The 25,867-nt window shown below is 44.5% G+C and overlaps 1 protein-coding gene across 4 annotated transcripts in view; it reads right to left on the reverse strand.

Moving 5' to 3' along the window:
- The window catches only part of plxna4 (plexin A4), a 532,456-nt gene that overhangs the window by 23,653 nt on the left and 482,936 nt on the right, over positions 1-25,867 (reverse strand). For all 4 annotated transcript variants that reach the window (XM_052033450.1, XM_052033449.1, XM_052033451.1 and 1 more), the window contains exons 25-28: positions 12,160-12,319; positions 8,765-8,868; positions 1,586-1,685; positions 5-195 (exon numbers count right to left, since the gene is read on the reverse strand). In XM_052033450.1, the coding sequence (XP_051889410.1) occupies positions 5-195; positions 1,586-1,685; positions 8,765-8,868; positions 12,160-12,319 (555 nt within the window). The remainder of the gene's footprint in view (positions 1-4; positions 196-1,585; positions 1,686-8,764; positions 8,869-12,159; positions 12,320-25,867) is intronic.

The raw sequence follows: 25,867 nt of genomic DNA on the forward strand, positions 1-25,867 counted from the left end.
TTACCTTTGTAGCCAGAAGTCGGGTCAGATAGATCTCAGACACCATCTTACTGCCCCGATCACCTTCCTTCTGGTCTCCATGTTCGTGGTTCTTGACCAGATGCCAGACCTTGACTCCAGTCTCCAGGTCAGGAGTGATCATGGGAGTGCGGGAGCGCAGGCTGTCTGGGCTACCCGTGGATCGGATCATGGTTTCTGTAAGAGAGAAGGGAAGATGATCTGCATTGACCTAGCACTTCTCACATGTTCAGAAAGTTTGAGGTCAGTAAAAGGATCTAGCGATTCCTAAGTACACAGAAGAGGACGAAGACAACTTGCTCCGGCTCCTATAGGAAACGGGCGAGTCTCCTGTACCCAAAGACTCCCAAATTTAATCCCGTTCCATGTTGGGTGAGCTTAGTGTTGGGATCCTCCAGTGGCATTTACCCAATGACTTTGATCTCCTTTCAGGTCTTCCCTCAATCACTTCCCCTGACCCCGGTCACTGTACAGAGTCCCTGCCCTTCCATCACTACTCAGAGACTCTTCCTTCCCAGTCAACATCCGTCAATGTTTGCTGCTGTTAGGACTTCTATCCATTTGTTGTTGTCCAGGTCTCCTGATCACTGATCTAGGTAACTCCAGTACTCTCTGGGTCCAGTGTCCTTGCCACTTTATAGGATCCCTGCTCCCTTGTTACTGTGTAGGACCCCTGCCTTCTTTATCACTGTCAGGTATCCCCGCCTCACTTGTGATGGTCCTGGACCCCACATCCTGATCACCAAGTGGAACCCATGCTAGAGCAGGATCAGACACAACTGTTGTGTGGTTAAAGAGCCTGCAGAGAGCCTCGTAGGTCCAGGGACACAGCTTTCTGTATCCAAGGAAACCTTACCCCAGCAACCATCATCTCCATGATCAAACCAAATGTGTATTTGCATTTAGGAAGAGAGAGATAAAGATACACCGATAACTTTGGATGAAGAAGGGTGGAAGCCAAATTGGTTGGATACCACAGTGTTTACATAGTTGAATTCATGCTCAGAAGGCTCAGAGTTTTTATCTTCAGACCCCACAGCAACAGCTGAGGAACTTCAATTTAGATAGTTAGATAAAAATCTAGAATTAATAAAAGAAAACAAGGTTCAGTAACATTGACCATGAAATGCCTAACTTAAAAATGTATCACCAATGTCTGCCTGCCATGCTCACTGGCTCGGGCCCATATGCAACTCCAGACCCACAATAATACGATTGAATTTCTGAAATGGCCTTGCAGACCATTGAGCTGAAGGTCAGTTAGTGATGAGGCAACAAATCCTGGCCTTGCATTCAAAGCAACAAAACAAATTGTACAGCATAAACAGCAGCATGAGCCAATTGGACTGGATAATATCTTTCTGTGTAAATCTTCTGTCATTCCACTTGTTAATCAGCTTTCTGCTTCCTGATCCAAAATAACAATGGAGCCACACTGGCAGCCAGGCAGAAGGCAAGGAGGATCAGAGGAGAGTAAGGTTTATTTGGGGGTGTTCTGTGAAATGGGAGAAGGGTTGGTCAATGGTGGGGTGAAGATGGTTTGGGAGCAGAGGGGGGAAGAACTCACCATATTTGCTAGCTGAAGTGCGAGAGACAGTTGAATTATTGACAGCATTGTACGCCGTTGTTTGTTTGGGAACCAGAGCAACCACAGAGCCATCTGTCACCTATGGAGGATTGGGGGTTTTGGAGAGGAAAAAAAAGATGAAAAACTCATCAAGCAACTCAAAGACTTTGCTTTTTGTTTTAATTGCACTGAAAATAATGGATATCTGGAGGAGACTGCCAGTCAGCAGCCTAGTCAAGGGATTCAGTTGTACAGCCAGCCACAGATAATCTAAGGAAGGATTATTGTCAACAATTCTGAAGGTTTAGTGTGACACGATCTTTTGCGTAAAAGCAGGAGCTAGCCAGAGAGTCTGCTTACAGGAAAGACTAAGTTGCTCTGGAACAGACAACAGATTTCCAACTCCCTTTTACAATGGCCATATAATTGCTCCATTTAAGGGTGCATTAATTCCAGACTTGGATTCCTGTCTGCATGGGAGCAAGTTCCAAGTATTAATGAAAGCAAGTTCCAGACACTCACAAGGATTCAGGTCCATGCATCAGTGCCAACAGCAAGGAGATGGTGATTATGTATTTTGATAACCTCTGGCCCAGTTTAGATTAGATGAAGTGCACTTCTTCCAGGCGTTGCAATGGGAAATGAAGGTCTATGGACCTTCCAGAAGCCGATTTGTCAATAAGATGGCAGCTTTTCTGTGAGACTGGAGAATCCGGAAAACCATACATCTAATTTCAGTCTACACAAGTAGGCAAAATGAAAAGCAAATGGGTTACTAATGGCTGAAATGGATGCAGAGACCAAGAGGGGGAGAGAACAGGGAGAAAAAGCCCCTCTCCTCAGTGCTGAAATCTAGACATCGCCATCTTCTGGTCCAACTTGTTCTTCAACAATGAGGGTCTCTTTTCCCCTTTGGATTGGAGAGCATGTCTTATGAGGATAGAATATAGAACACTACAGCACAGTACAGGCCCTTCGGCCCACAATGTTGTGCTGACATTTTATCCTGCTCTAAGATCAATCTAAACCTTCCGTCCCACATAGCCCCTTATTTTTCTATCATTCATGTGTCAATGATAAGTTGAGTGAGCTAGGACTTTTCTCTTTGGAGCGAAGGAGGAGAGATGAATTTATAGAGGTGTACAAGGTGATCAGAGGCATAGATCGAGTGGACAGCCAGACACTTTTTCCCAGGGTGGAAATGGCTACCATGAGGGGGCATAATTTTAAGATGACTGGAGGAAACTACAGGGGGGATATCAGAGGTAAGTCTTTTTACACAGAGAGTGGTAGGTGTGTGGAACATGCTGTCAGGGGTGCTGGTGGAGGCAGATACATTAGGGGCATTTAAGAGATTGTTAGTTAGGCACATGGATGCTAGAAAAATGGAGGGGTATGTGGGAGGGAAGGGTTAGATTGATCTTAGAGTAGGCTAAAAGGTCGGCACAACATCGTGGGCCAAAGGGCCTCTACAGTGCTGTAGTGTTCTATGTTCTATGCCCTTGGTATTACCTAATCTTCACTTCATTGATTTATCTCATATTTTCCTTCATCTCATTTTGCTGGTATCCTGCATTCTGAACTCTAACCCTTCACAACATCATCTTGAATTAACAAAAGAAAGTGCCAATTCTTCACAAATATCCAGATTATGGTGATTTAGGACCTAGAGGTAGGCCATTTGGTCCATTTTGTCCAGACTGGCCAATAAAAGACTGTTCAGAGTCGTGTCACTTCCCAGCTCGTGGTCTATTAGGGCCCACCATGTGCCCACAATGTAATCCGATGAGAGTTTTTGCCTCAACCATCCTTTCAGGCAACTTGTTTTTGATACTTTTACCCATGATGGGGAGATAAAAAACAAGAGGACATCTGTTTAAGATGTGAGGAAGGAGATTTAAAGAGGATCTGAGGAGAATGTTGTTTCACACAGTGTGGTTGATACCTGGAACTCGCTGCCAGAGAAAGTGGTGGTCAGATTCAATCACTGCATTTAAGATATATTTAAACTGGCATTTTCATCGGCATGGCATAGAAAGATACAGACCTATTGCAGGCAAATAGGATTAGTCTGACAGGCTAAAAGGTCACCATAGACAGGGTGGGCCGAAGCCCCTGTTTCTATGCTGTACAACCTATGACTCTAAGTTACAGAGAGCTTTGCGTAAAGTCTGCATCAAAGTGTTCACAGGGAGCAGAGTGAACATTTGGAAACTGTTCAATTTAATGTTTTTCATCTGATTATCTATTGCCTTAATGCTAGAATTAGACTAATTACCATTCTTTCTATCCTGAGTAGAACTCAATGAGGTACCTGCTGGATGGACTGAAAATTAATGTGGGCCTGCTAGTTTTATTTGGGTCCCCTCCTCCCATATACCTCATAGATATAAGTCTGTGATCTATACTCATAACCATACCCATTGTCTTGCACCACTCTTCAGAGTAGAGAGGGTTAAGCAGGGATTAAATGGAAGTGTTCAAAATCATGACTGGTTTTGTTAGAGTATTGAAGTAGCAACTATTCTAACATCAAAAGTTTCCAATCCAGGGACTCAGGTTTACGTTATTTGCAATAAACCAGCATTAGCAGGAGAAAACAGTTCTTTCTACAACAAATTATTGCAACTGATACTTTTCAGGTAATAACAAAAGCTGATTCAAAAGTACCACTTAGAAGAGAAATTGGTAAATACCTGTGGAAAAATAAATGACAGGAATCTGGGGGAAAGAGCAGGCAAGTGGGATCAAACAGCTTGGCAATAATGGCACACATGGGTTATTCCTGTGCTTTATTATTAGAGTCATAGAGCTATACAGGATGAAAGGAGGGTCTTCAGCCAAGATATCTATCTAAACTGGTCCCACTTGCCTGCCCTCTAGTTTTAGACACTCCTCCACTGGGAAGGACTGTGACCATCTACCCTATCTGTGCCTCTCATTATTTTATATAGCTCTCTCATGTCATTAACCAGCCTCCTTGACTCCAAGGAAAACAGACCAGCCTATCCAATCTCTCCTTATAACTCAAGCCCTCCAATCCAGGCAACATTCTTATGAATCTTTCCTGCACCCTTCCAGCTTAATCACATCTTTCCTGCAGTGTGGCGACCAGAACCGCACACAATACTAGTGCAGCCTAACCAACGTTTTGTACGACTGTATCATGAGTCCCAACTCTTGTACTCAATGCCTCAGCCAATGAAGGCAAGTGTGCCATACGCCTTCCTTACCACCCCGTCTACTTGTGTTGCCACTTTTCAGGGAGCTATGTACTTGTACCCCAAGGTCTCTTGGTTCAAAACACTCCCCAGAGCCCTACCATTCACTGTGTATGTCCTATCCTGTAGTTGAGGAAAATGCTTTAGAATGTTTAACAGTGGTCTATCAGTGTTGTCGGAGAGCTGGGCATAGAAAGAAAAGACACACTCATGAATCTATTGGAGTACTCTGCAGAGAGTAGCTCAACAACTGTAATTTGCTGAGTGGATTGCAGGAACAGATCCAATATTGGGATTCAGATGATGTATAACTTGCTCAAACATTACTCTTGCAGTTAATAGCTTTGGCTGGATTGGAATGTTGTCCACTTGCACCATCTTTCATGGAATCTCATCTACTCCCCTCTCTCTCACTATAGATCAAATTCTTTACGTCACACTTATTGACCTAATTTGGTTATGCTTTTGTGGAAGTGGTAGCAGCTAAATGTGTCTGTAAGGAGTTTGTACGTTCTCCCTGTGCCTGCGTGGGTTTCCTCCGGGTGCTCCGGTTTCCTCCCACATTCCAAAGACGTACAGGTTAGGAAGTTTTGGGCATGCTATGTTGGCGCCGGAAGTGTGGCAACACTTGCGGGCTGCCCCCAGAACACTGCGCAAAAGATGCCTTTCACTGTGTGTTTCGATGTACATATGACAAATAAAGATATCTTATCTTAAATGTAGAATTTATAGCCCAAAAGCAGGGTATTTGGCCCAGAGGTCTTTGCAAGCTGTTCATTCTCCAATGACGTTCCTCTCGCAATATTTTACCTCACCATATCTGCATATCGCACTGCCTTCTGCCTCACATATCTATCCAATTCCCAGTAAAGACCACTGTCGTGTTCCTTTCAAACAATCCACATTGCGCATTCTAACCACTCTCTGGAGAAAGAAGTTGCTCCGGAATTTGTTGTTGGATTCATTAATAACAGTCTTAAAATCTCTACTGTCATAAAGCAGCAAATCTACCAAGTCAGTATCCTTGTAGTTCCACTTCTACACTACCTTTCTTTGCACCCATCCAACAAAGACTGGTTGTCACTTGATGAACTTGTAAGAATTGGCAGCTTATTCTATGGACTTCATCATATTACAACTGCATGGTGAATAAGCTGAATTATCAATGTTCATTGTCCCACCTCCCACAAACAAAGCCATTGTCTCAGAATAAACAGCCTTCAGTAACACTGGATGAGCAGAGTTATAAAAGGAGAGAACTTCATCAGATTGTTGAACACAGAAGCATTGTTAAAAGTAATTCAGCAGCTTCCTTCCGTTGACAACTTGGGTGCTGCTTACAACCAAGACTGGTTGTTGCTCAAAATTATAAGACTCAGGATCGTATCAGGAAGCCTGAGGCCAGGACTCAACTGGGTTGGTAGCTGATAAGAACACTGGAGGAGTCAAGGCAATACAGGGAGATTCAAAGCTCTGGTGCTCTGGACATCCACCCAAGTACACCCTAGGATCAAGCTGCATCTTGAACTCCCTTTTCTGTCCAAAGCCTGCCTCACAGACTGGTCCAGAGATTGTTCACTTTACATACCTCATGCTTAAAATTTACTTTTCCCCATTCCTTGACATATTTGGAAATAATGGCTTTCTGCATTATTACCATGGCGTATCTCAGTGAGGTCCTCCCTCATCCTTCTAGAATCACACAGCATGGAAACAGGCCCTTCAGCCCAACTCGTCTATGCCGACCAAGATGTCTATCTGAGTTAGTCCCATTTGCCTGCATTTAGCCCATATCCCTCTAGGCCTTTTAAACATTGTACCCACCTCTACAGTTTCCTCTGGCAGTTCGTTCCAGATACCAACCACCCTCTGCGTGAAAAAGTTGCCCTCTTTCCCCCTCACCTTAATCCTTTGCCCTCTAGTTTTAAACTCCCCTATCTTGTGACAAAGACGGTGAACATTCACCTTATCTATGCGCCTCATGGTTTTATAAACCTATATAAAGTATAGATAAATCGGACTAGCTCACTGGCAAATGGGACTGGCTCGGATAGGGTATCTCGGTCGGCATGGACCAGTTGGGCTGAAGGGCCTGTTTCTGTGCTGTATGACTCTATATACCTCAACCTTCTATGCTCCAGGGGAAAAAGCTCAGCCCAGAGCATGGGAATGGGGCCAACAAGAGTGTCATCCTCCTCTGCCTACACTATTTTCCTCTGTTTGCTCCTCTGTAACTTTACCACAGGCTATATAGTTAAACGTCTGTAACAAGACAATGCCTCGGCAAGGGAGGGTGACTGACAGCAGGATGAAAGATCACCAGGGAGAATGTCTTACCTCAAAAAACAGTTGCTTGTCCAGGTAATTGCCTGGAAAACATGGATGGACCGATGGAGAATGGAATTTTACATTTTCAATCTGTTTGTAGGATCTGGGTGCTTTAAGCATGTTTTGAGCAGGCATAGGTGGTGGGAGTTATTTTGAGCCATTGCTTTCCTTGGGCTTGCATCACAGGGTAGAGAAGTCCCGTGATTTTGACCCAGTGATGAAGAAGGAACACATCCGAGCCAGGATGTCGTATAGCTTGGAGAGGAACCTGAAGGGGATGATGCTCTCCTAACCTTGGTCTTCTGCACAATGGATCATATATCTTTATACTATGGTTTGTGCTTATTACTCTGGGGAACAATGCTATCCTACTTTTCATTGTCTTTAGAAGGAGAAAGGGCCAGATCCAAAGTGATACTTCCTCTTTAACCTAACATTTGAAGTTCAACTCGTTAGTGCCAAGTTGCAGGAAGTTTTGATGCTGCATTGGAACAGCATCAGAAGCGCTTCATGCTTTGAAGCAGAAGGCCGGCCTCCCTTTTGATTTGTCTTGACTTAAAATCAGAGGTAGAGGGAGTGTACACCATAGGATATAGGAGGAGAACTAGGCCATTCGGCCCATCAGGTCTACTCCGCCATTCAATCGTGGCTAAATGTTTTCTCTTCGCCCCATTCTCCTGCCTTCTCCCTGTAACCCCTAACCCCCTTACCAATCAAGAACCTAGCAATCTCTGCCTTAAATACACCCAATGACTTGACCTTCACAGCCCTCCGTGGCAATGAATTCCACAGATTCACTGCCCTCTGGCTGAAGAAATTCCTCCTCATCTCAGTTCTGAAGGGACGCCCCTTTATTCTGAGGCTGTGCCTCCATGTTAGCCCCCTGCGCAAACCACCAGTGCAAGGTAAGAAATAAAACAAACAAGTTTCAACCGATAGTAAAGATAAACAGCTCACCATGTCCAATTACTCATTCGACACACTCACTCTGGGCAGAAATACGCGAGCAATATTCATATCAACCCCTTGCACCTGGAGTCAAGTGGCATATCTTTATTTAAATTGATCGCATCCTGACAGAAAGCCTTGTGGACATGGCCATCAAGCTAGGCTTTGTTATTTATTAGCAGACCCTAGGCTCCCACAATACAGAGAATTACATACGCAGACAAGCATTAATATTATTGATGGAAAACTCAAAACTATCGTTTTCAATATTGGACCCCCCCTTCACTGCCAGATCACTAACAACCTCGGAGATTTTGACAGGATTTGTCAAGGATAACTTGCCCTCTCCAATGAAAGAATTAACTCCTGTCTTCATTATCACATCTCCGATCCAATCAATTTCTAATCTGTTTTTCCTTCCCACCTCCACGCTGGCAGTCAACACTGTGACATTTAATTTAACACCAATGTGGTCCAAAGTCAAATCCCTAATTTAGCGGTTGATGGCTTATCTCCCAAATTATTTGCACATTAATGAAGAAAGGACGTTTCTATCAGAGGAAGGAATCTGTAATTTGCACAAGGCAGTCGGCCAACCCTTCCAATCCAATTCTCCTTTTTCTTGCTCTCGCTGTAGCACTGATTGACAGCTGACCCAGAAGAGCCACCTCACCCGCCTCACCTGATAATGCGCCAGTGTGTTCAGCCTCTTCCAGTCGTTCTCTATCTTCGTGGTGACATCTTCGTCCTGCAGAATCACCCTGGTCATTCTTCCCTGTCGCCATTCTGTCAGGTGGAGAGGGTCCCGTCAACAGAAAGGGATACGGGAGGGAGGAAGGGGTGGGGGTGTGGAAAATTAATAGTAAAGAAAGAGGAGGGAGAGACTTAGTAAAAGTGAAGACTCTATTCTACCTCGCAGTGCAGATCAATGGGACTTGATTATCAAAAGAAAACAAGCACTTCGTGCACTGCAGGAGGAAGGCACAACTACACAAACAGAAGGAAAAAATCTCTTTCAGCTTGAAAGATGTCTATACCTGGTTTCATTGACTTGCAGTTGAGGGTTGACCTTCTTGACCTTTAGAGGTCATCTATAATGCCTAGTTTATTTCCACAAGTTTGCAGGTTAGACAATCTCAAGCAGCTACTACTGTTTTTAAGAAGAGCACTTTATTTTCTTTCTACCCTATTCAATTTTCCCCAGAGTGGATAACACCTCAGAATTTTTCACATCTCATGCTGCCCAATACCTCACACAAATGCTCAGTCTTCATGAGTCAGCCGAGACTATGACTATAAACAAACTACACTGCTGTGTGTTCAGATTCCTTTACAGCCTCTTTGGCTCTTCAGCCTCATCCAGCCCCACAACCCTCAAAGTTTTCTGAGTTCCTTCAACTTTGACCTCTTGATCAAACAAGATTTTAATTGCTCCACCATTGACAATGTGACCTCAGCTATCTTGCTCTGTAGCTTTAAACTTCCCACACTGAAGTTTCTTCACTTTATGACTCTCTATTCTTCTAAGTTCCTCCTTAAAATGTAGCTCTTTACCAAGTTTTTTTGTCTTATGTCCTAACATCTCTTTAAATGTCACGGTGTTAAATATTGTTTGATCATATTCCTTTCAGGCACTTTGGTATGTTTTTACCATGTTAAATGCACCATTTAAATGCAAACAATTATTGGCATACAACACTTGTGCACATGACATGCAAATGTGCACATGACGTGCAAATGTGCACACGCAGATGCACACACGTACGCTTATTTTCTGGGTTTACTGAACTACCAGAAGCCAGGACCCCAGGCAAATGTGAGACTAGGGACAGGGACACTGTGGCCAATTGAGGTCGCTAATTCTCTGCAGACCAAAGACTGAAGCTGGGATCTTGCTGGGCTTTACGGCTCCACTCTACACTAGCCAATGCATTTATCAGCTGAGGCTGTTGGTCGACTGCTGAGAAAAGATCCCCCTAATCAGAAACCAGGTGTCACACACCAAACAAAGTTTGTGAACTCAAGAGCGTGGAATATTTTTGCGCCTTTATTTCCCACAAGAAGACTGCGGTTGTTTTAATTGGCTGGGCTATTGCCGCTGCACATTTTATCTTTTCCTGTTGCTTCACTGATACCCAGGTTTCTGATCACACTTCCACAAAATGCAGTCAGCCAAGGTGCAGTGGAGAGTGACCTCACCTGGGTTTGTGGGCTGTGGGTCCCATTCCAGAAACATCGCCACTGAAACTCCAAAGTAACACTGAGAGAGATCCATACCTTCCTACTTGAGGCAACAGCATTTTGCAGGAAGCATTTATGTTTTTGTTATTAAAGCCAACCAGTTTATTTTTAAATGTGGTGTAGCCTGTGGCTTGAAAAGGCCAAATACCCACGAAATCTGCTCTGTCAGGAGTTCATGCCGATAATCCCAACATGGAGACCCAGTGTAGGAGCATGGTCTGGGTCAGATGACTGTGCCAAATTTAATGACTGCATCTGCACTGTCCTGGCACACTGGTCCCTGTCATCCCTTTGGGAAGATTAGCGGATGAGTGCAGGATTGTGATTGGGTTTTCTTAATCTTCCGTGACATGTGGATGTAATGGCAATGCCAGCATTTACAGTCCATCCCTAATTGCACTTAACTAAGGATGCAGTTAAGAGCCAACCACATTGGTGGATCTGGAGTTACCCATAGAGTAGTCTGGGTGAGGATGGTGGATTCCCTTCCCTGACGGATGTTAATGAACCAGATGGGCTTCTACCACGGCACAGCTGTTTCCCGGTTATGATTACTGAACAGTTTTTTTTGCGTAATTCCAGATTTATTTAATTACTTGAATGTAAATTTCCCAGCTGCCATGGTGGGATTCATGGGGGAGGAACAGCAGAAAGTCTGATGTCTATGCCAATCTTTTGTCAGCTCCTTACAAAGGAAATGCATTTGAAAAGCACCCTTCACAACTTCTAGAGAAACTAAGTGCTTGTGAAATAGTGCAGCCAGTTTGTGAGCAGCAGAAGGTCCCAGAAAGAGTGGGGATTGGCCAGGCTACCAGATCTAACCACCCAGGAATCATTCCTTCTGTCTGGGAAAACAGCCAGAGCCTGGGTTTAATATTTCATCTGAAACACAGCATCTCTGACACAGCAGCACTCCCTCGCTATAGGTCTTCCCAGCCTATGAAAGTCCGACTTATGTACAGCCCATACATATGAACAGGCACTTGGGAGACCGGCAGGATGGATTTGCCGACTGCTGCAGGGCTGCAGGCATCTTCTGCCGTGTGGGAACTCAGTTTGCGGCCACATCTTCGAATTGCGAACTGCTCGAGTTACGAACAGATCACAGGAGCGAGACCCTGTCCTAATCTGGGGAGGACCTGTACTGTGCTGGGAACGTCAGCCTGGAGTTACGTGTGCAGGTCTCTGGGGTAGGTCTTGAACCCACTACCTTCTGACCCAGAGATGAAAGTGCTCCCCTTGGAGCTGCAACTGTGTCCTTAACAGTGAGCCTGACACACAAGGAAATAACAGTTTCTTCCCTGTTGCCATCAGGTTCTTGAACCAATCTGAAAATCCCTAATTCAACCTTGGACTACATTTCCCTCAACTTGCACTAATGTCGTTATGTTAATTTTTGTTTATTTTGTCATGCAAGTTATGTATAATTTAAGTCTATGTAAATTATATTTGTCATGTTCGTACTGTACTGCGCTGCTGCTGCAAAAAACTAATTTTCATGGCATTTATACCCTGGGTATGTATGTCCATGACAATGAACTTGAGCAGGAGTTGGTCACCCAGCCCCTCAAGCCTCACTGACCATTGACTGACCTGCCACAGGCCTCAACTCCTTATCTGCACCAGATACCCATGGTGCTTAATTCCCTGATCTTTCAAAAGATTACTGACTTCCTCTTCAAATACCCCCAATTATCCAACACTTCCCCCCCACCCTCCTCCTGGTTCCAGAGATCCACCAGCCTCCGAAGCTACCACAAACAATTTGCCTGAATAAAGCCTATAGGTAGGATAGTGGCTGGTTTAAGGTTCACCATCCTCGGTGACAATCCTTACCCAAGTCCATATCAGCGGCTTTTGGTCTATGAGAGCAGGGTAAATTCTTGAAGATAGCATCTAAGATCTTTTCCTTGACCTGGGTGATAGTGTCACAGTTTAGAGTCTTTGTAGAAATTTCAGGACTATTCTCATTGTCTGGATTCACACAATTCAGAACCTAAAGAGACACAAAGCAAGAGATATTAGAAGAGGAATTACAAATGGTAAAATGCAGTCTGGGATCTTTATTATTTCATCTGTGGGTATTGGTATTGGTTTATTATTGTCACTTGTACCGAGGTACAGTGAAAGACTTGTCTTGCATACCGTTCGTACAGATCAATTCATTACACAGTGCAGATACATTGAGTTAGTACAGAATGCATTGAGGCAGTACAGTAAAAACAATAACAGAATACAGAGTAAAGTGTTGCAGCTACAGGGAAGTGCATTGCGGGTAGGCAATAAGGTGCAAGGTCGAACAAGGTAGATTGTGAGGTCAAGAGTCCATCTCATCATATAAGGGAACCGTTCAATATTCTTATCACTGTGGGATAGAAGCTGTCCTTGAGCCTGGTGGTATGTGCCCTCAGGCTCCTGTATCTTTTGCCCAATGGGAGAGGGGAGAAAATATAGTGAAAAACTTTTTGCATACATGCAATCCAGACAGATCATTTCATACATCAAGGTAATGAAAAGGAAAACAGAATGTAGAATAAGGTGTTACATTTACAGGGAAAGTACAGTGCAGGTAGGCAATATTAACAAGTTGATCCATTCCACTGGCCTTTAAGGTTACGATGTGCTAACTTGGAGAGCCACTGCAATCCTTCTGAAGACACACCCACATCACATTTAGGAAGTAAGTTTGGAATTTTGCAGTCTATTTGCAGGCCAGAATGGCGTTTGACCTGGAAGGTTGTGGGTTCAAGACCCATCCCAGAGAGCTGAGCACACAAATCCAGGCTGACACTCCTAGTGCAGTACAGAGGGAGTGCTGCCTTGTCAGAGGTGCCATATTTTGGATTAAACATTGGAAGGGAACTTGAAGGTGTTGTTGTTCCCATTCTCTTGCTAACCTTGTCCTCCCAGGTGGTGGAGGAAGAGGACTTTAACGTGTTGTTGAGGAAGTCTTGGTGCGTTACTGCAGGCCACCTTGTGAATGGTACACACTGCAGCCATAGTGCATCAATGGTGGAAGAGATGAAAAAATTAGGTGGGGGCCGAACCTTCTGAACTTGTGTTGAGGATTTACTTCACGCAGTAGACAATTCATCCACTTTATTCACCCACTTTATTCACCATTGCTTGTTGCAGAAGGAAGCTCGCGGCTGGAGATAGATGAGAGGCAACAGGCAGAGAGTCACAGGGACATCTTGCGAGGCAAAGAGGAGCAGTGAGATGGAATGAGGCAGATGGGAGAAGGAAGAGTAGGAGTGGGATGACCAATGTGACAAAAGAGAGACACAGAGATAGGCCAGAATGAAATGGGATAAGATCAAAATGTATAAAGACAAAATCCAAGGGAAGGGATAAGAAAGGAAGAGTGAAAAAATGATCAGAAAGTGAACCATGAGCCACTGAGTGAAATAACATCAAAAGATTTTCACACACACACACACACACACACACACACACACACACACACACAGCGTAAGCCTAGTTAACTCTGTCATATACATGACCTGCATGCATTGTGCTTTTGCACTGCCAATTAACCCTTTATTGTGAGACGGCAAAGCAGATCGATTGTGCCTCCACTAAGGCTATGAAATAAAAGCTATTTCATCTTCCGTTTCATTAGTGTTTCCATCAACAGCAGATTCCTCCACAGATTTCAACTTTGCACCTCCCTTCTCTCCTCCTCTCCCCAGAAGCACTTTTAATGAGCTGGCAGGAACCATGAGACATGGGCAGGGTAACAACCAAGCTGCCAGCTCTCATCCCACTTACCAGTTTACGCCTCCAGTTTTCAGTCAAGTGCTTCTCAGTGGCTGGACATGTGTCCATGGCTATGCCAGTGTGAAGTGACAATGCATGCCAGAGCAATCCGTCTGATCTGATGTACTTCATGAACAGCAGGTCACCACTTACCCAGTGCAAGAGCACAGGTTCCTTGCCAGACAGCACTAAGCTAAATCTTCAGCAATGTCTCACCAACAGTAATGCTGCACATTAAACAGAGAGGCAGACTTGCAAGTCTAGAGGTGTACTTGTGATATTACAGGCACAACCTTCATAGTGTAAAGGATTTTGTATGAGCAGGGAATACAGCAGAAAAAAAGCAATGTTGCATCAGCAATCTGATGAAAGGTTGGGAACTAAAACGTGAAGCCAATGTCTTTTGTTTTTATGTCACAGCACAGGAGAGGCCATTCAGGTTGTCTTGCCTGAACTAGCTCTTTGAAAGATCTATCCAATTAGTCTCATCCAACCACTCTTTCCCACAACCCTGCAGTTTTCTCCCCATTGAATATTTAGTCCCCTTTATTATTGAATAAGCTCCCATCACCTTGTCAGACTGTGCATTCCAGATCATTGTTCACAGATATCGTCCTCTCACCTGCAGCCCTTTTAACATAATCGGACCCCTCTGGCTACCAACCCTTCACCTTCCCTATATTGCCCTGCCAAAAACATTCATAACTTTGAATCCCTCTATTAAATCGCCCTTTAACATTCCTCGTTCTACGGAGGTCAATCCCAGATTCTCCTCTCTCACCGTGAAACCCAGGTCCCTCATTCCTGCTACTGTCCTCGTAAATCTCCTTTGCACCTGTACCAAGGCCTTGACGTCTTCCCCGAAACGCTGGCCCACCTCTTCCCCACCTCCCTTCCTCCCTCTGACCCCAGTATTTCCTACTTTGCTTCTGGGGGTAATCTTTGGAATGAATCACAAATTCCAAGTCAATCCCAAATTGGAGAAAGATTTATAATTTGTCAGCTGGAACTTGGATTCTGTGAATCGGAGGGTGTGGCAATGATAATGAGCAAGAGTAATAAGGTAAACAGATGCCATTTCCCAGTTCCATTATGTATTAATTGGTGTGCATGGTCATTAAAACAAAAGGAGGAAATGTAATTCAGAATTTCCCTTTGATTAACTGCTCTCCAAGGCCACAAGAAACTGCAGAGAGTTGTGGACACAGCTCAGTCCATCACGAAAACCAGCCTCCTCTCTGTAGACTGTCTACACTTCTCGCTGCTTCGGAAAAGCAACCAGCATAATCAAAGACCATATGATGTGTCAGTCCTCAGCCTGCTGGGAGAAGTCCAAACGAAAACTGGAGGAACAACACCTCGTTGTCCGTCTAGGGACCTTACAGTCTGACGGCATGAACATCGAATTCTCCTACTTTAAGTAAACCAACTCCTCCCCCCGCCCCACCTTGCCTCTTCTTTTCTTCCCTTTCCCAGCCTCTCTTTTTTCTCCTCACCATTTTGTTCTCTCTCCACTTCCTCTCCTCCCCTTCCCCCCAAGCCGCCTGCCTCCACACCCTTGACCCATCCCCCGGTGGATCTGCTCTCCCCTCCTCCCCCGCACCTGCCTATCACTATCACCTGCATCTACCCATCACCACCTTGTGCCCACCCCACCTCCCCTCTTGTCCACCTATCACTGCTCTGTTTCTCCCCACTATATACTGGGCTTCCCCTTTTCCTATCTTCAGGACTGAAGAAGGGTCCTGACCCGAAACGGTGACCATCTGCTTTCCCTCCACGGACGCTGCCTGGCCTGCCGAGTTTCTCCGGCATCATCATGTTTTTTCATCTAGATTCCAGCATCTGCAATGCTTTGTTTCTCCAATCAAAGACCCCTCCCACCCTGGACATTCTGCCTTCTCTCCCCATCCAGCAGGCAGAAGCTTGAAAACATGCACCATGAGGCTCAAGGACAGCTTCTATCCCACTGTTGTAAGACTCTTGAATGGACCTCTTTTATGTTAAAGATCTCTTGACCTCACAATCTACCTCATCATGGCCCTTGCATCTTATTGTCTATCTGCACTGGACTTTCTCTGTAACTGCAGCACTATATTCCGCATTCTGTTATTGCTTTTCCCTTGTACTACCTCGATGTACTTATGTTTTGAAATGATCAGTATGGATGACTTGCAAAATTAAGTTTTTCACTGTTTCAAAAGGGATAGGGAAGGAGGTAAAAGAGTGGCATTGCTAATCAGGGATAGTGTCACAGCTGTAGAAAAGGAAGACGCCGTGAAGGAATCGTCTACTGAATCAGCGTGGGTGGAAGTTAGGAACAGGAAGGGAGCGATCACTCTACAGGGAGTATTCTATAGGCCCCCCAGTAGCCACTGGGACACTGAGGAGCAGATAAGTAAGCAGATTTTGGAAAGGTGCAAAAATAACTGGGTTGTTGTCATGGGAGACTTCAACTTCCCTAATATTGATTGGCATCTCCTTAGTGTAAAAGGTTTAGATGGAGCAGATTTTACTAGGTGTGTCCAGGAAGGACTCCTGACGTAGTATATGGACAGGCTGACGAGAAGAGAGGCCATACTGGATCTAGTACTAGGCAATAAACCTGGTCAGGTGACAGACCTCTTGGTGGCAAGCATTTCAGAGATAGTGACCACAACTCCTTGACCTTTCGCATAGGCATGGACAAGGAAAGGAGCAGACGATATGGGAAGTTTTTAATTGGCGAAGGGCTAATTACGACGGTATTAGGCAGGATCTTGGGACCATAAATTGGGAACAGATGTTCTCAGGGAAATGCACAGAAGAAATGTGGAGGCTGTTTAGGGACCACTTGCATGAGGTTCTGGATAGGTTTGTCCCACTGAGACAGGGAAAGGATGGCAGGGTAAAGGAAACATGACAAGAGAGGTGAAATATTTAGTCAAGAGGAAGAAAGAAGCATACTTAACGTTTAGGAAGCAAAAATCAGGCAGGGCTCCTGAGAATTATAAGGTAGCCAGGAAGGAGCTAAAGAAGGGACTTAGGAGAGCTAGAAGGGGACATGAGAAGGCCTTGGTGAGTAGAATTAAGGAAAACCCCAAGGCGTTCTACACACACGTGAAGAACAGGAGAATGACTAGAGTGAGGGTAGGACCTCTCAGGGATAAAGGGAGAAATATGTGCCTGGAGGCAGAAGAGGGAGGGGTGGTCCTTAATGAATACTTTGCTTCATTAGGGAGAGGGACTTTGACGAATGTGAGGTCAGCGTAGAACAGGCTAATGTGCTGGAGCATCTTGAGGTTAAGAAAGAGGTAGTGTTGGAGCTTCTGAAAAACATTAGGATAGATAAGTCCCCAGAACCGAATGGAATATACCCTAGGTAACTACAGGAGGCGAGGGAAGAGATTGCTGGGGCATTGACGATGATATTTGCATCCTCCCTGGCCACAGGAGTGGTACCAGAGGATTGGAGGATGACTAATGTTGTTCCCTTGTTCAAGAAAGGTACTAGGGCTAATCCTGGGAACTATAGACCATGAATCTTATGTCAGTGGTGGGCAAGCTATTGGAGAGGATTATTAGTATCTCGATTTATGAGCATTTGGAGAAGCAAAGCTTTATTAGGGATTGTCAACATGGCTTTGTGAGGGGCAGGTTGTGCCTCATGAGCCTAATTGAGTTTTTTGAGGAGGTGACAAAACAAATAGATGAAGGCAGAGCAGTGGATGTGGTGTATATGAACTTTAGTATAGTGTTTGACAATGTTCCCCATAGTAGGCTCATCCAGAAAGTCATGAGGCATGGGATACATGGAAAATTGGCTGCATGGATTAGGAATTGGCCTGCCCACAGAAGGTGGAGGGTGGTAGTAGATGGAGAATATTCTGCCTGGAGGTTGGTGACCAGTGGTGTTCCACAGGGATCTGTTCTGGGACCCCTGCTCTTTGTGATTTTTATAAATGACTTGGATGAAGAAGTGGAGGGATGGGTTAGTAAGTTTGCAGATGATACAAAGGTTGGAGGGATTGTGGATAGTGTAGAAGGTTGTTAGTAGGTTACAACAGGATATAGACAGGATGCAGAGTTGGATGGAGAAATTGCAGATGGAGTTCAATCCGGAAAAGTGTGAAGTGATGCACTTTGGAAGAATGAATATGAAGGCGGAGTACAAGGTTAATGGCAGGATTTTGAGCAGTGTGGAGGAACAAAGGGATCTTGGGGTCCAAGTCCATAGATCCCTCAAAGATGCCACGCAAGTTGATAGGGTGGTTAAGAAGGCATGTGGTGTGCTGGCCTTCATTAGTAGGGGGATTGAGTTCCAGAGCTGTGAGGTAATGTTGCAGCTCTATAAAACACTGGTTAGACCACACTTAAGAGTATTGTGTTCAGTTCTGGTCATCTCATTATAAGAAGGATGTGGAAGCTTTCGAGAGGGTGCAGAGGAGATTTACCAGGATGTTGCCTGGATTGGAGAACATGTCTTATGAGGATAGGTTGAGCGAGCTTTTCTCTTTGGAGCAATGCAAGATGAGAGGCAACTTGATAGAGGTGTATAAGATTATGAGAGGCATAGATAGAGTGGACAGCTAACACCTTTTCCCCAGGGCGATAATGGCCAATACCAGAGGACATCAGTTTGAGGAGGAATGTTCAGGGGAGATATCAGAGGTAGGTTCTTTACACAGAGAGTGGTTGGTGCCTGGAATGCACTGCCAGGGGTGGTTATCGATGCTGATACAATAGAGACATTTAAAAGGCTCTTAGATAGGCATATGGAAGTAAGAAAAATGGAGGGTTATGGGCTGTGAGGGAGGGAAGGGTTAGATTGATCATGGAGGAGGTGTTCATATAGTTCAGCACATACTATGCTGTACTGTTCTATGTTCTATCTCAGTACATGTAACAATAATAAAACAATATCAATACCAAAAATGTGACTTTAGTCTTTCACAAGTGGATTAAGATGAAAGTTCAGGGACAACACTTTCCTGTAATGATGAAAGATACAGTCAAGGAACCCAAGATGCCAAGGGATATTAGTGGCTGGATAAAGAAAAATTAGGTCACTTATGGTGTTGATACAGAAATGAAAAGAGGAGGCCCTACAGGAAATATATAAAGTGTAGGGGCTTCTTGAAAAAAGTAATTAGGAGAGTGAAGTAGCACTGGCAGGCAAGATAGATAAGGTAGTTAAGCAGACATTCAGGATACTAGCCTTCATTAGCCGGTGCACTGAATATAAGAGCAGCGAAGTTCTGGTACAATTATATAAAGCATTAATTAGGTGACAGTGGGAGTCCTGGTGAATCTCTTCTGCACTCATTGTAGTTTTGGTCATGACACTATGGGAAGGATATGATTGCACTGGAGAGGGTGCAGAGAGGACGTAGCCTGGGATGGTGCATTCACCTGTGAGGAGGAACTGGATAGACTGGGTCTCTTTACCTTCAGCGGAGGAGGCTCAAGGAGACCTAACTGAGGTATAGAAAATTTATGAGGGCATAGATCGGGTAGATAGTGAGAAACCTTTCCTACAGCAGAAGTGTCTATGATCACAGGGCACAGGATTGAGGCAAAGGGTAGAAATTGTGGAGAAGATTTGAGGAAGATGTTTTTGACTGTGTGTTAGAATTAGGAACTCATTGCCTGAGTGAGCACCGGAGGCGGGTACTGTTATGGAGTATTTAGATGAGCACTTGAAACACTGTGGCAAGGAAGGCTACGGACCCAGAATTGGGAAAAGGGATTAGTATAGGTAGGCACTTAATGGTTAACATGGACATGTGGGCTGAAGGGCCTGTTCCCATGCAGTATAACTCTATTTGCACTAATGACGGCAACCTGCCAATCAATCATCAGCACTAATCCTCAGCCATAAAAGGAGCCATTAGATTTCAAAGGGATAAAATCTGAACCAACATTTGTCAACAGGATGTATTATTCAGTCAGGTGTTAATTAAATTGTCAGCAACAAAGAATGGCACATCATTATCCGAGAGATTACAGATCCCCAACTCCTTCCCCCTTCCCAACACCATCCCCCACCCTCACACCTCCAAACCCAACTCCCCCCTCTCCCAGCCAATCTGCATCACAAAGCACAAAGGAAACAGAAGATGCAACTCTCTGCAGGCCAGCACAGGCGCCTCATTGGAAAGTGCAAATGTTTCAGTTCCTTTGTAAAAGATCTGATGGCTGTAAATTGAGGAACAGATGAACTTTGCAAGCCTGCTGCTTTTTGCATGTGTGCAAGCTGCCTTCATCTGACAAATTTATAGAGTTGCTTTTAAAGAAACAAGGGGAACAGGCAGAGCAAACAAAAGCCTGTGGAGCAAGCTCGGGGAATTAAACAGGCTTTACACCCAGCTCTGGAACTAATGAAGCAGCACAAAGAGTCTGGGTGGTTGATTTATTGTACGGACTCCATATTTTATTCCTTTCTGATTCGTCTCCCGTCCTCAGGACTGCAACTCTTCGATTGTTTGCCAGACATTTTTACTCATGCCTTTTGTTCTACTAGTCTAAGCCTGGCTTCTTTACCTCACTGTCAGTTTCACCTCACTCAGCGTTTGCTCAGAAGGTCATGGGTTCATATGCCAGACTTCAGCACGAAAATCTGGGCAGTGTCTCCTGGCCAGGACCACTATCACTTGGATGATGCATTATTAACCAAGCCCTCATCAGCCATTTCATAAAAGGTCCTGTGGCACAAAGAAGGGCATTGGATTTCCCCCTGTTGTCTCAGGCAATGCTTATCCCACTAACCAAGGACACTGAATCAGATTATCTAGGCATTTACATCATTGATGTTTGTGAGAGCATCCTATGTAGCAACTGGGTCTCAGTCCTACTGTCTGTTCATTGGAGGCCACCCACAGTTCTGGCACTTGCACCATAACTTGCATGACAGCTATCACCCCTATACTTGATCCCAATGGCTTCTAACTCAGCAGTCCTTTAAAAGTTCTCGTTCTTGTTTACAAAGCTCTCCATGCACTTACACCTGATTATCTCTGCAATCTATTATACCTCTGAAGATATCCAAACTTCTTTAATCTGCCCCTTAATTCATTCTAAATTTAACTGCCCTATCATTGGAGGAAGTCCGCTCAGCTGCTTTGGTCCCAAACTCTGAATTTCCCTCCCCAAACTTCTCTGACTCCCTATTTACTTTTCTTTAGACCCCATCTGATTGACCAAGCTTTTGGTCACCCCACCTAAAAGCTCTTTATGTGGGTCAGTCCTGTAACATTCATGGGACATTTTGCTACGCTAAATATGCAATATAAGTGATCTTGTTTTTCTGCAGGTGATTACAACATTTGATTGAGTGGAGTACATTAGGGATAGCAAAGAGAGGTACCAGAGGCATAATAGAAAGGGAAAATAAAAGAAAAACAACTGCAGATGCTGGAAATCCAAACTAAAAACAGAAAATGCTGGAAACACTCACAGGTCGGGTAGCATCTGTGGAAGTTTCCCTTTCTGAAGGAGACAGTTTTGTGTCATGTGGAGTGAAAAACCAACACACAGATATGGCTCTTTTGGTACCTGGGATGTGCCTAAGAAAGCACCCAGGAAAATGCCCCAAGTTCTTCTCTATTTCTTTAATTACAAACCACTTGATGTTTTATCTAAAGCCAGGCTTGGAAATCAGATTATTTCACACAGGCTGGTACCTCCAGCATATTGGCAATAGCTGGAATTGACCGTCACTGAGATGAGTGTTCATCGTCTTCCTTTGTGTGGTGTCAGCTATCAACTTTCAAATCTCTGTGCTATTGTCAAGTGTTATCACTCAATGTGCGGATTCCATAGAGCCTGTCTCTTGAATTGTAAAGACTGCAGCTTTCAATTAAATGCTGTGCTGTGTGGTGGGCACCACATTCAGGCTGTCTGAGATGTTCATTTTATAACGTGCTGCTGTGAAGAACAGTGTCCAGATCTCAGATTATTCAGTCTGACCGATGTTTCTCTGTCAAGGTCACATCCAGCGCAGGCTGCGCTTAGTGCCATAATTAAACACTGCAGGAATAAGGCCGAGTTTTTTCCCAGGCGTTGACCCACAACCTTGTTACCCACTGGTTTGGTTCAGCATACCCAGACTCTTACAGGTGCTGCCCAACTCTGGGTACTAGAAGTCACAAGCCTTTATATTTCTACAGTCTCCTCTTGCTTAGATTTTAAGTAATCGATAGAGTAAGTGACTTCATCATCTCTCACCCTCACTTCCAGCAGCAGTGTTAGGATTTGACATCTGATGTCACTTGAATTGATGCCCAAGTATAAAGAAAGTGTATAAACTGTGTAACCCATTATGAGTCTCAGTGCAGTTATGTACAATTTTCAGTTTTTACTCTGCTACTTTACGCTGTACTGTTATTGCTTTTACCTGAACTACCTTAATGCACTCTGTACTAACTCAATGTAACTGCACTGAATTGACCTGTACAATCGGTAGGCAAGACAAGTTTTTCACTGTACCTCAGTGCAAGTGACAATAATAAACCAATACCAATACCCTGGCAAGTCTGGTTGTTCTGAACACTTGAACCCCATTCCATGCTAGTCTGATGAGCATACACTCTGCCATTCTTCAGCATAATGTCACATACTTAAAATCTAATCAATGACGATCAAATAACTTGCATTAATACAGTAAAATGACCAAAGGTGCTTCACAGGAGTGTTACATGATAAAATTTGACACAAGCCACATTAAGGGATATGAGGAGGGGTGACCAAAAATGCTAGTAAGAAGGAGTATCATAAAGGTGGAAGGAGAAATAGAGAGGTGGCAAGGTTTTGGAGAGAACCTCAGATCTTACAGCAACTAACAACCTGCTGGAAGAACTCAGCAGGTCGAGTGGCTTCTCGGGGGAAGTGGGGAAGAGAAATTGTCGACGTTCCGGGTTGAAACCCTGCATCAGTCCAGATGAAGGGTCTCAACCCAAAGCATCTACTGTCCATTTCCCTCTACAGATGCTGCCTGACCTGCTGAGTTCCTCCAGCATTTTGTTTGTTGCTCCAGGTTCCAGCAACTGCAGTCTCTTGTGTCTCCAGATCTTCGAGCCTTGGAAACTGTAAGCATAGCCTCCAAGGATGGAGTGATTGAATTCAGGATATGCAGCAGGTCAGAATTGGAGGAGAATGGAGAGCAGAGGTTTCTAGGTCTGGCAAGTTAGGAGATCTTACAGAGAGGGGCTCAAGGCTGTGAAAGGATTTGAAAACAAGGGCAAAAATTTGACATTCAAAGTGCTGTCAGATCATGTGCCAAGGTGGCACTGTGGACACATGGATGACGGGCAAACAGCACTTCAAGGGAGACAGGATGCAGTCGGCAGAGTAGTTGGAAGGGGGAATATTAAAGGTGATGGAAGTTGCAAAAGCTGCAGCTTGGCAGCAGCACATCACCTGAATGGGTTGTTAATAATCATAGTAACCTGTGTGACAGAGGATACCATTCCAGCCACAGTTTTATATGGTGGGGAGTCTGGTTGGTGGGATTTCTGCAGGAGCCACACCCAGAATTTTCTCCTGCCCTTCCTCAGTCAGATGCTGCTTCCTCAGTCGGTATTTGCTCCTTTTTAAAAAACTTCTTTCAACCAAAACAGGTTTGAGTTGGTTATTTCTGTGCTGCCTCTGCCATTATCTCTCCCCTGATTCTAAAGCACCCAGAAGTGAGACTATTTGAGTTGAACAAAATGTGGGAGTCGAATTTTTCCATTACGAACCTTGCAGAAACAAGTTAAACTAAGTGATTTGCTCATCCCTAACGCCTCCGGGTAGCAGAGCAGCAAATTCTGCGATCAGGCTATCACAATCTTCCAACTGTAATTCCAGATAATTCCTGCTGTTGTCTTACTTATTAGTGCATGAAAAAGTCATACAGGATCTTAAAGGCACAGTGACCTACTTTGTTGCACAACCCACAGGCAGAGTTGTGCTGGATCTCACTGAAGGCGTTCGTCAGCACTGATCTCTTCCACTGCCCCGACCCCATTCAGTGTTAACCAGCCTTCAGGATGGCCCTAAAATCTATAGGAACCGAAGATCAATAGAGTCAGAGTCAGGGCCTTTGTCCCACTGAGTTCTCACCAATCCACCTAACAGCCATTTACACCAACTCTATTTTATTGTCTACCTGCAATGCACTTCCCTGTAGCTGTGACACTTTACTCTGTCTTCAGTTATTGTCTTTACCCTGTACTACCTCAATGCACTGTGTAATGAATTGATCTGTACGATCGGTATGCAAGACAAGTTTTTCATTGTACCTCAGTACAAGGGACAATAATAAACCAATACCAATGGCTCCCCCCAGATTTTACCACTCATCTACACACTTGGGGCAATTTACAGTGGCCAATTTACCTACAAGCTGAAAGCCTTTAGGATGTGAGAGGAAACTGGAACATCCAGGGGAAACCCTCGCAGTCACAGGGAGAACACAAAAACCCCACACAAACAGCACCCAAGCTCAGGACTGAACCAGGATCACTGGAACTGTGAGGCAGCAGTGCGCCAGTGTGCCGTCCTCTGGATTTCATGGACTCTGCAGCAAACCACCTGGATGAAAACATGCTCGAGAATTAAAGAGGGTGTTACTTTTTTCTGATTAGATGTTAACGTGATGTGGACGGAAACCCAGTTGTTTGATTGTCAGCCAAGAGTTATCCAATAGTGCAATGAAGAACCTCATTGTTTTCTAACTAGGCTGCATGATGAACGTGTTATGGCCTGAGGTGGTGGAGGACAGGTCAGTGGAGGTCAGTGGTCAAACCCTAGGAAGATCTCCAATCATTGTTGCTGTCTCTGCTTCCTGAGATGATACTCAGTGGTGCTAGAGAGAGCAGGCATTATGTCAAGCTACTCACTGACACTCCAATTACCTGTTAGATTTGAAGTGTAATCAGCCTGAGAGCATGATCATTCAGGGATTACTGTATCCCTTAAACTGTCATGTTTCTTCAGCTTTAATTATTAATACAAGCTACAAATAAATTAACAGATTGTTTACAGGACCCTGAGCTTGCAACGGTCCCTGCTGAAGCAATGCATAATTTACCACACTGTGTGTTTAGTCCATACAACATAGGATGTGATCTGGGCACCAAATCAACTGTCTCCCTCTTCTCCCACACAGCACCCAGGGGTGCCACCCTCTCCTTCCCACACACTCACCACAACCTCAGAAAACTTCCATTCTGCCTGACTCATTTGCCTTCCAGAAAACAGAAAGTTGACTCTTTTATCCAATAACAAAAGAGCGGCTTCCTGCTAATAGCACCTCGTCAACCTAACATACTTCACGGAAATCTTAAAGGCACAGTGACCCTACGCCACGCATAGTGAGCCAACCATTAGGCCTGATCCAGTTCATTGAAAGAATGATCAATGTCCCAGTCCCTAGCCCTTTTCGAATTAGTTCTGCAAATGTTATACTTTTGTTTACTTATCCAATTCCTTTTAGAAAGTTATCATTGAATCTGTTTACAGGGAATTCATTGCACAAGAGCAGAAGGTATCGGAGCCAATCACCCCATTGAGTCTGCACTGCCATTCAATCACGGCTGATTGTTTTTCTCAACCCCATTCTCCCGCCTTCTCCATGTAACCCTGAAACACCTTACCAATCAAGAACCTACCAATCTCTGCCTTAAATACACCCAATGACAGCCTCCACAGCCCTCCATGGCAACGAGTACCACAGATTCACCACCTTCTGGCTGAAGAAATTCTTCCTCATCTCAGTTCTAAAGGGATGGCCCTTCATTCTGAGGCTGTGCCCTTGGATCCTACT

The sequence above is a fragment of the Pristis pectinata genome, chromosome 19 (genome assembly GCF_009764475.1).
Source record: "Pristis pectinata isolate sPriPec2 chromosome 19, sPriPec2.1.pri, whole genome shotgun sequence".
NCBI classification, from domain to species: Eukaryota; Metazoa; Chordata; class Chondrichthyes; order Rhinopristiformes; family Pristidae; genus Pristis; species Pristis pectinata.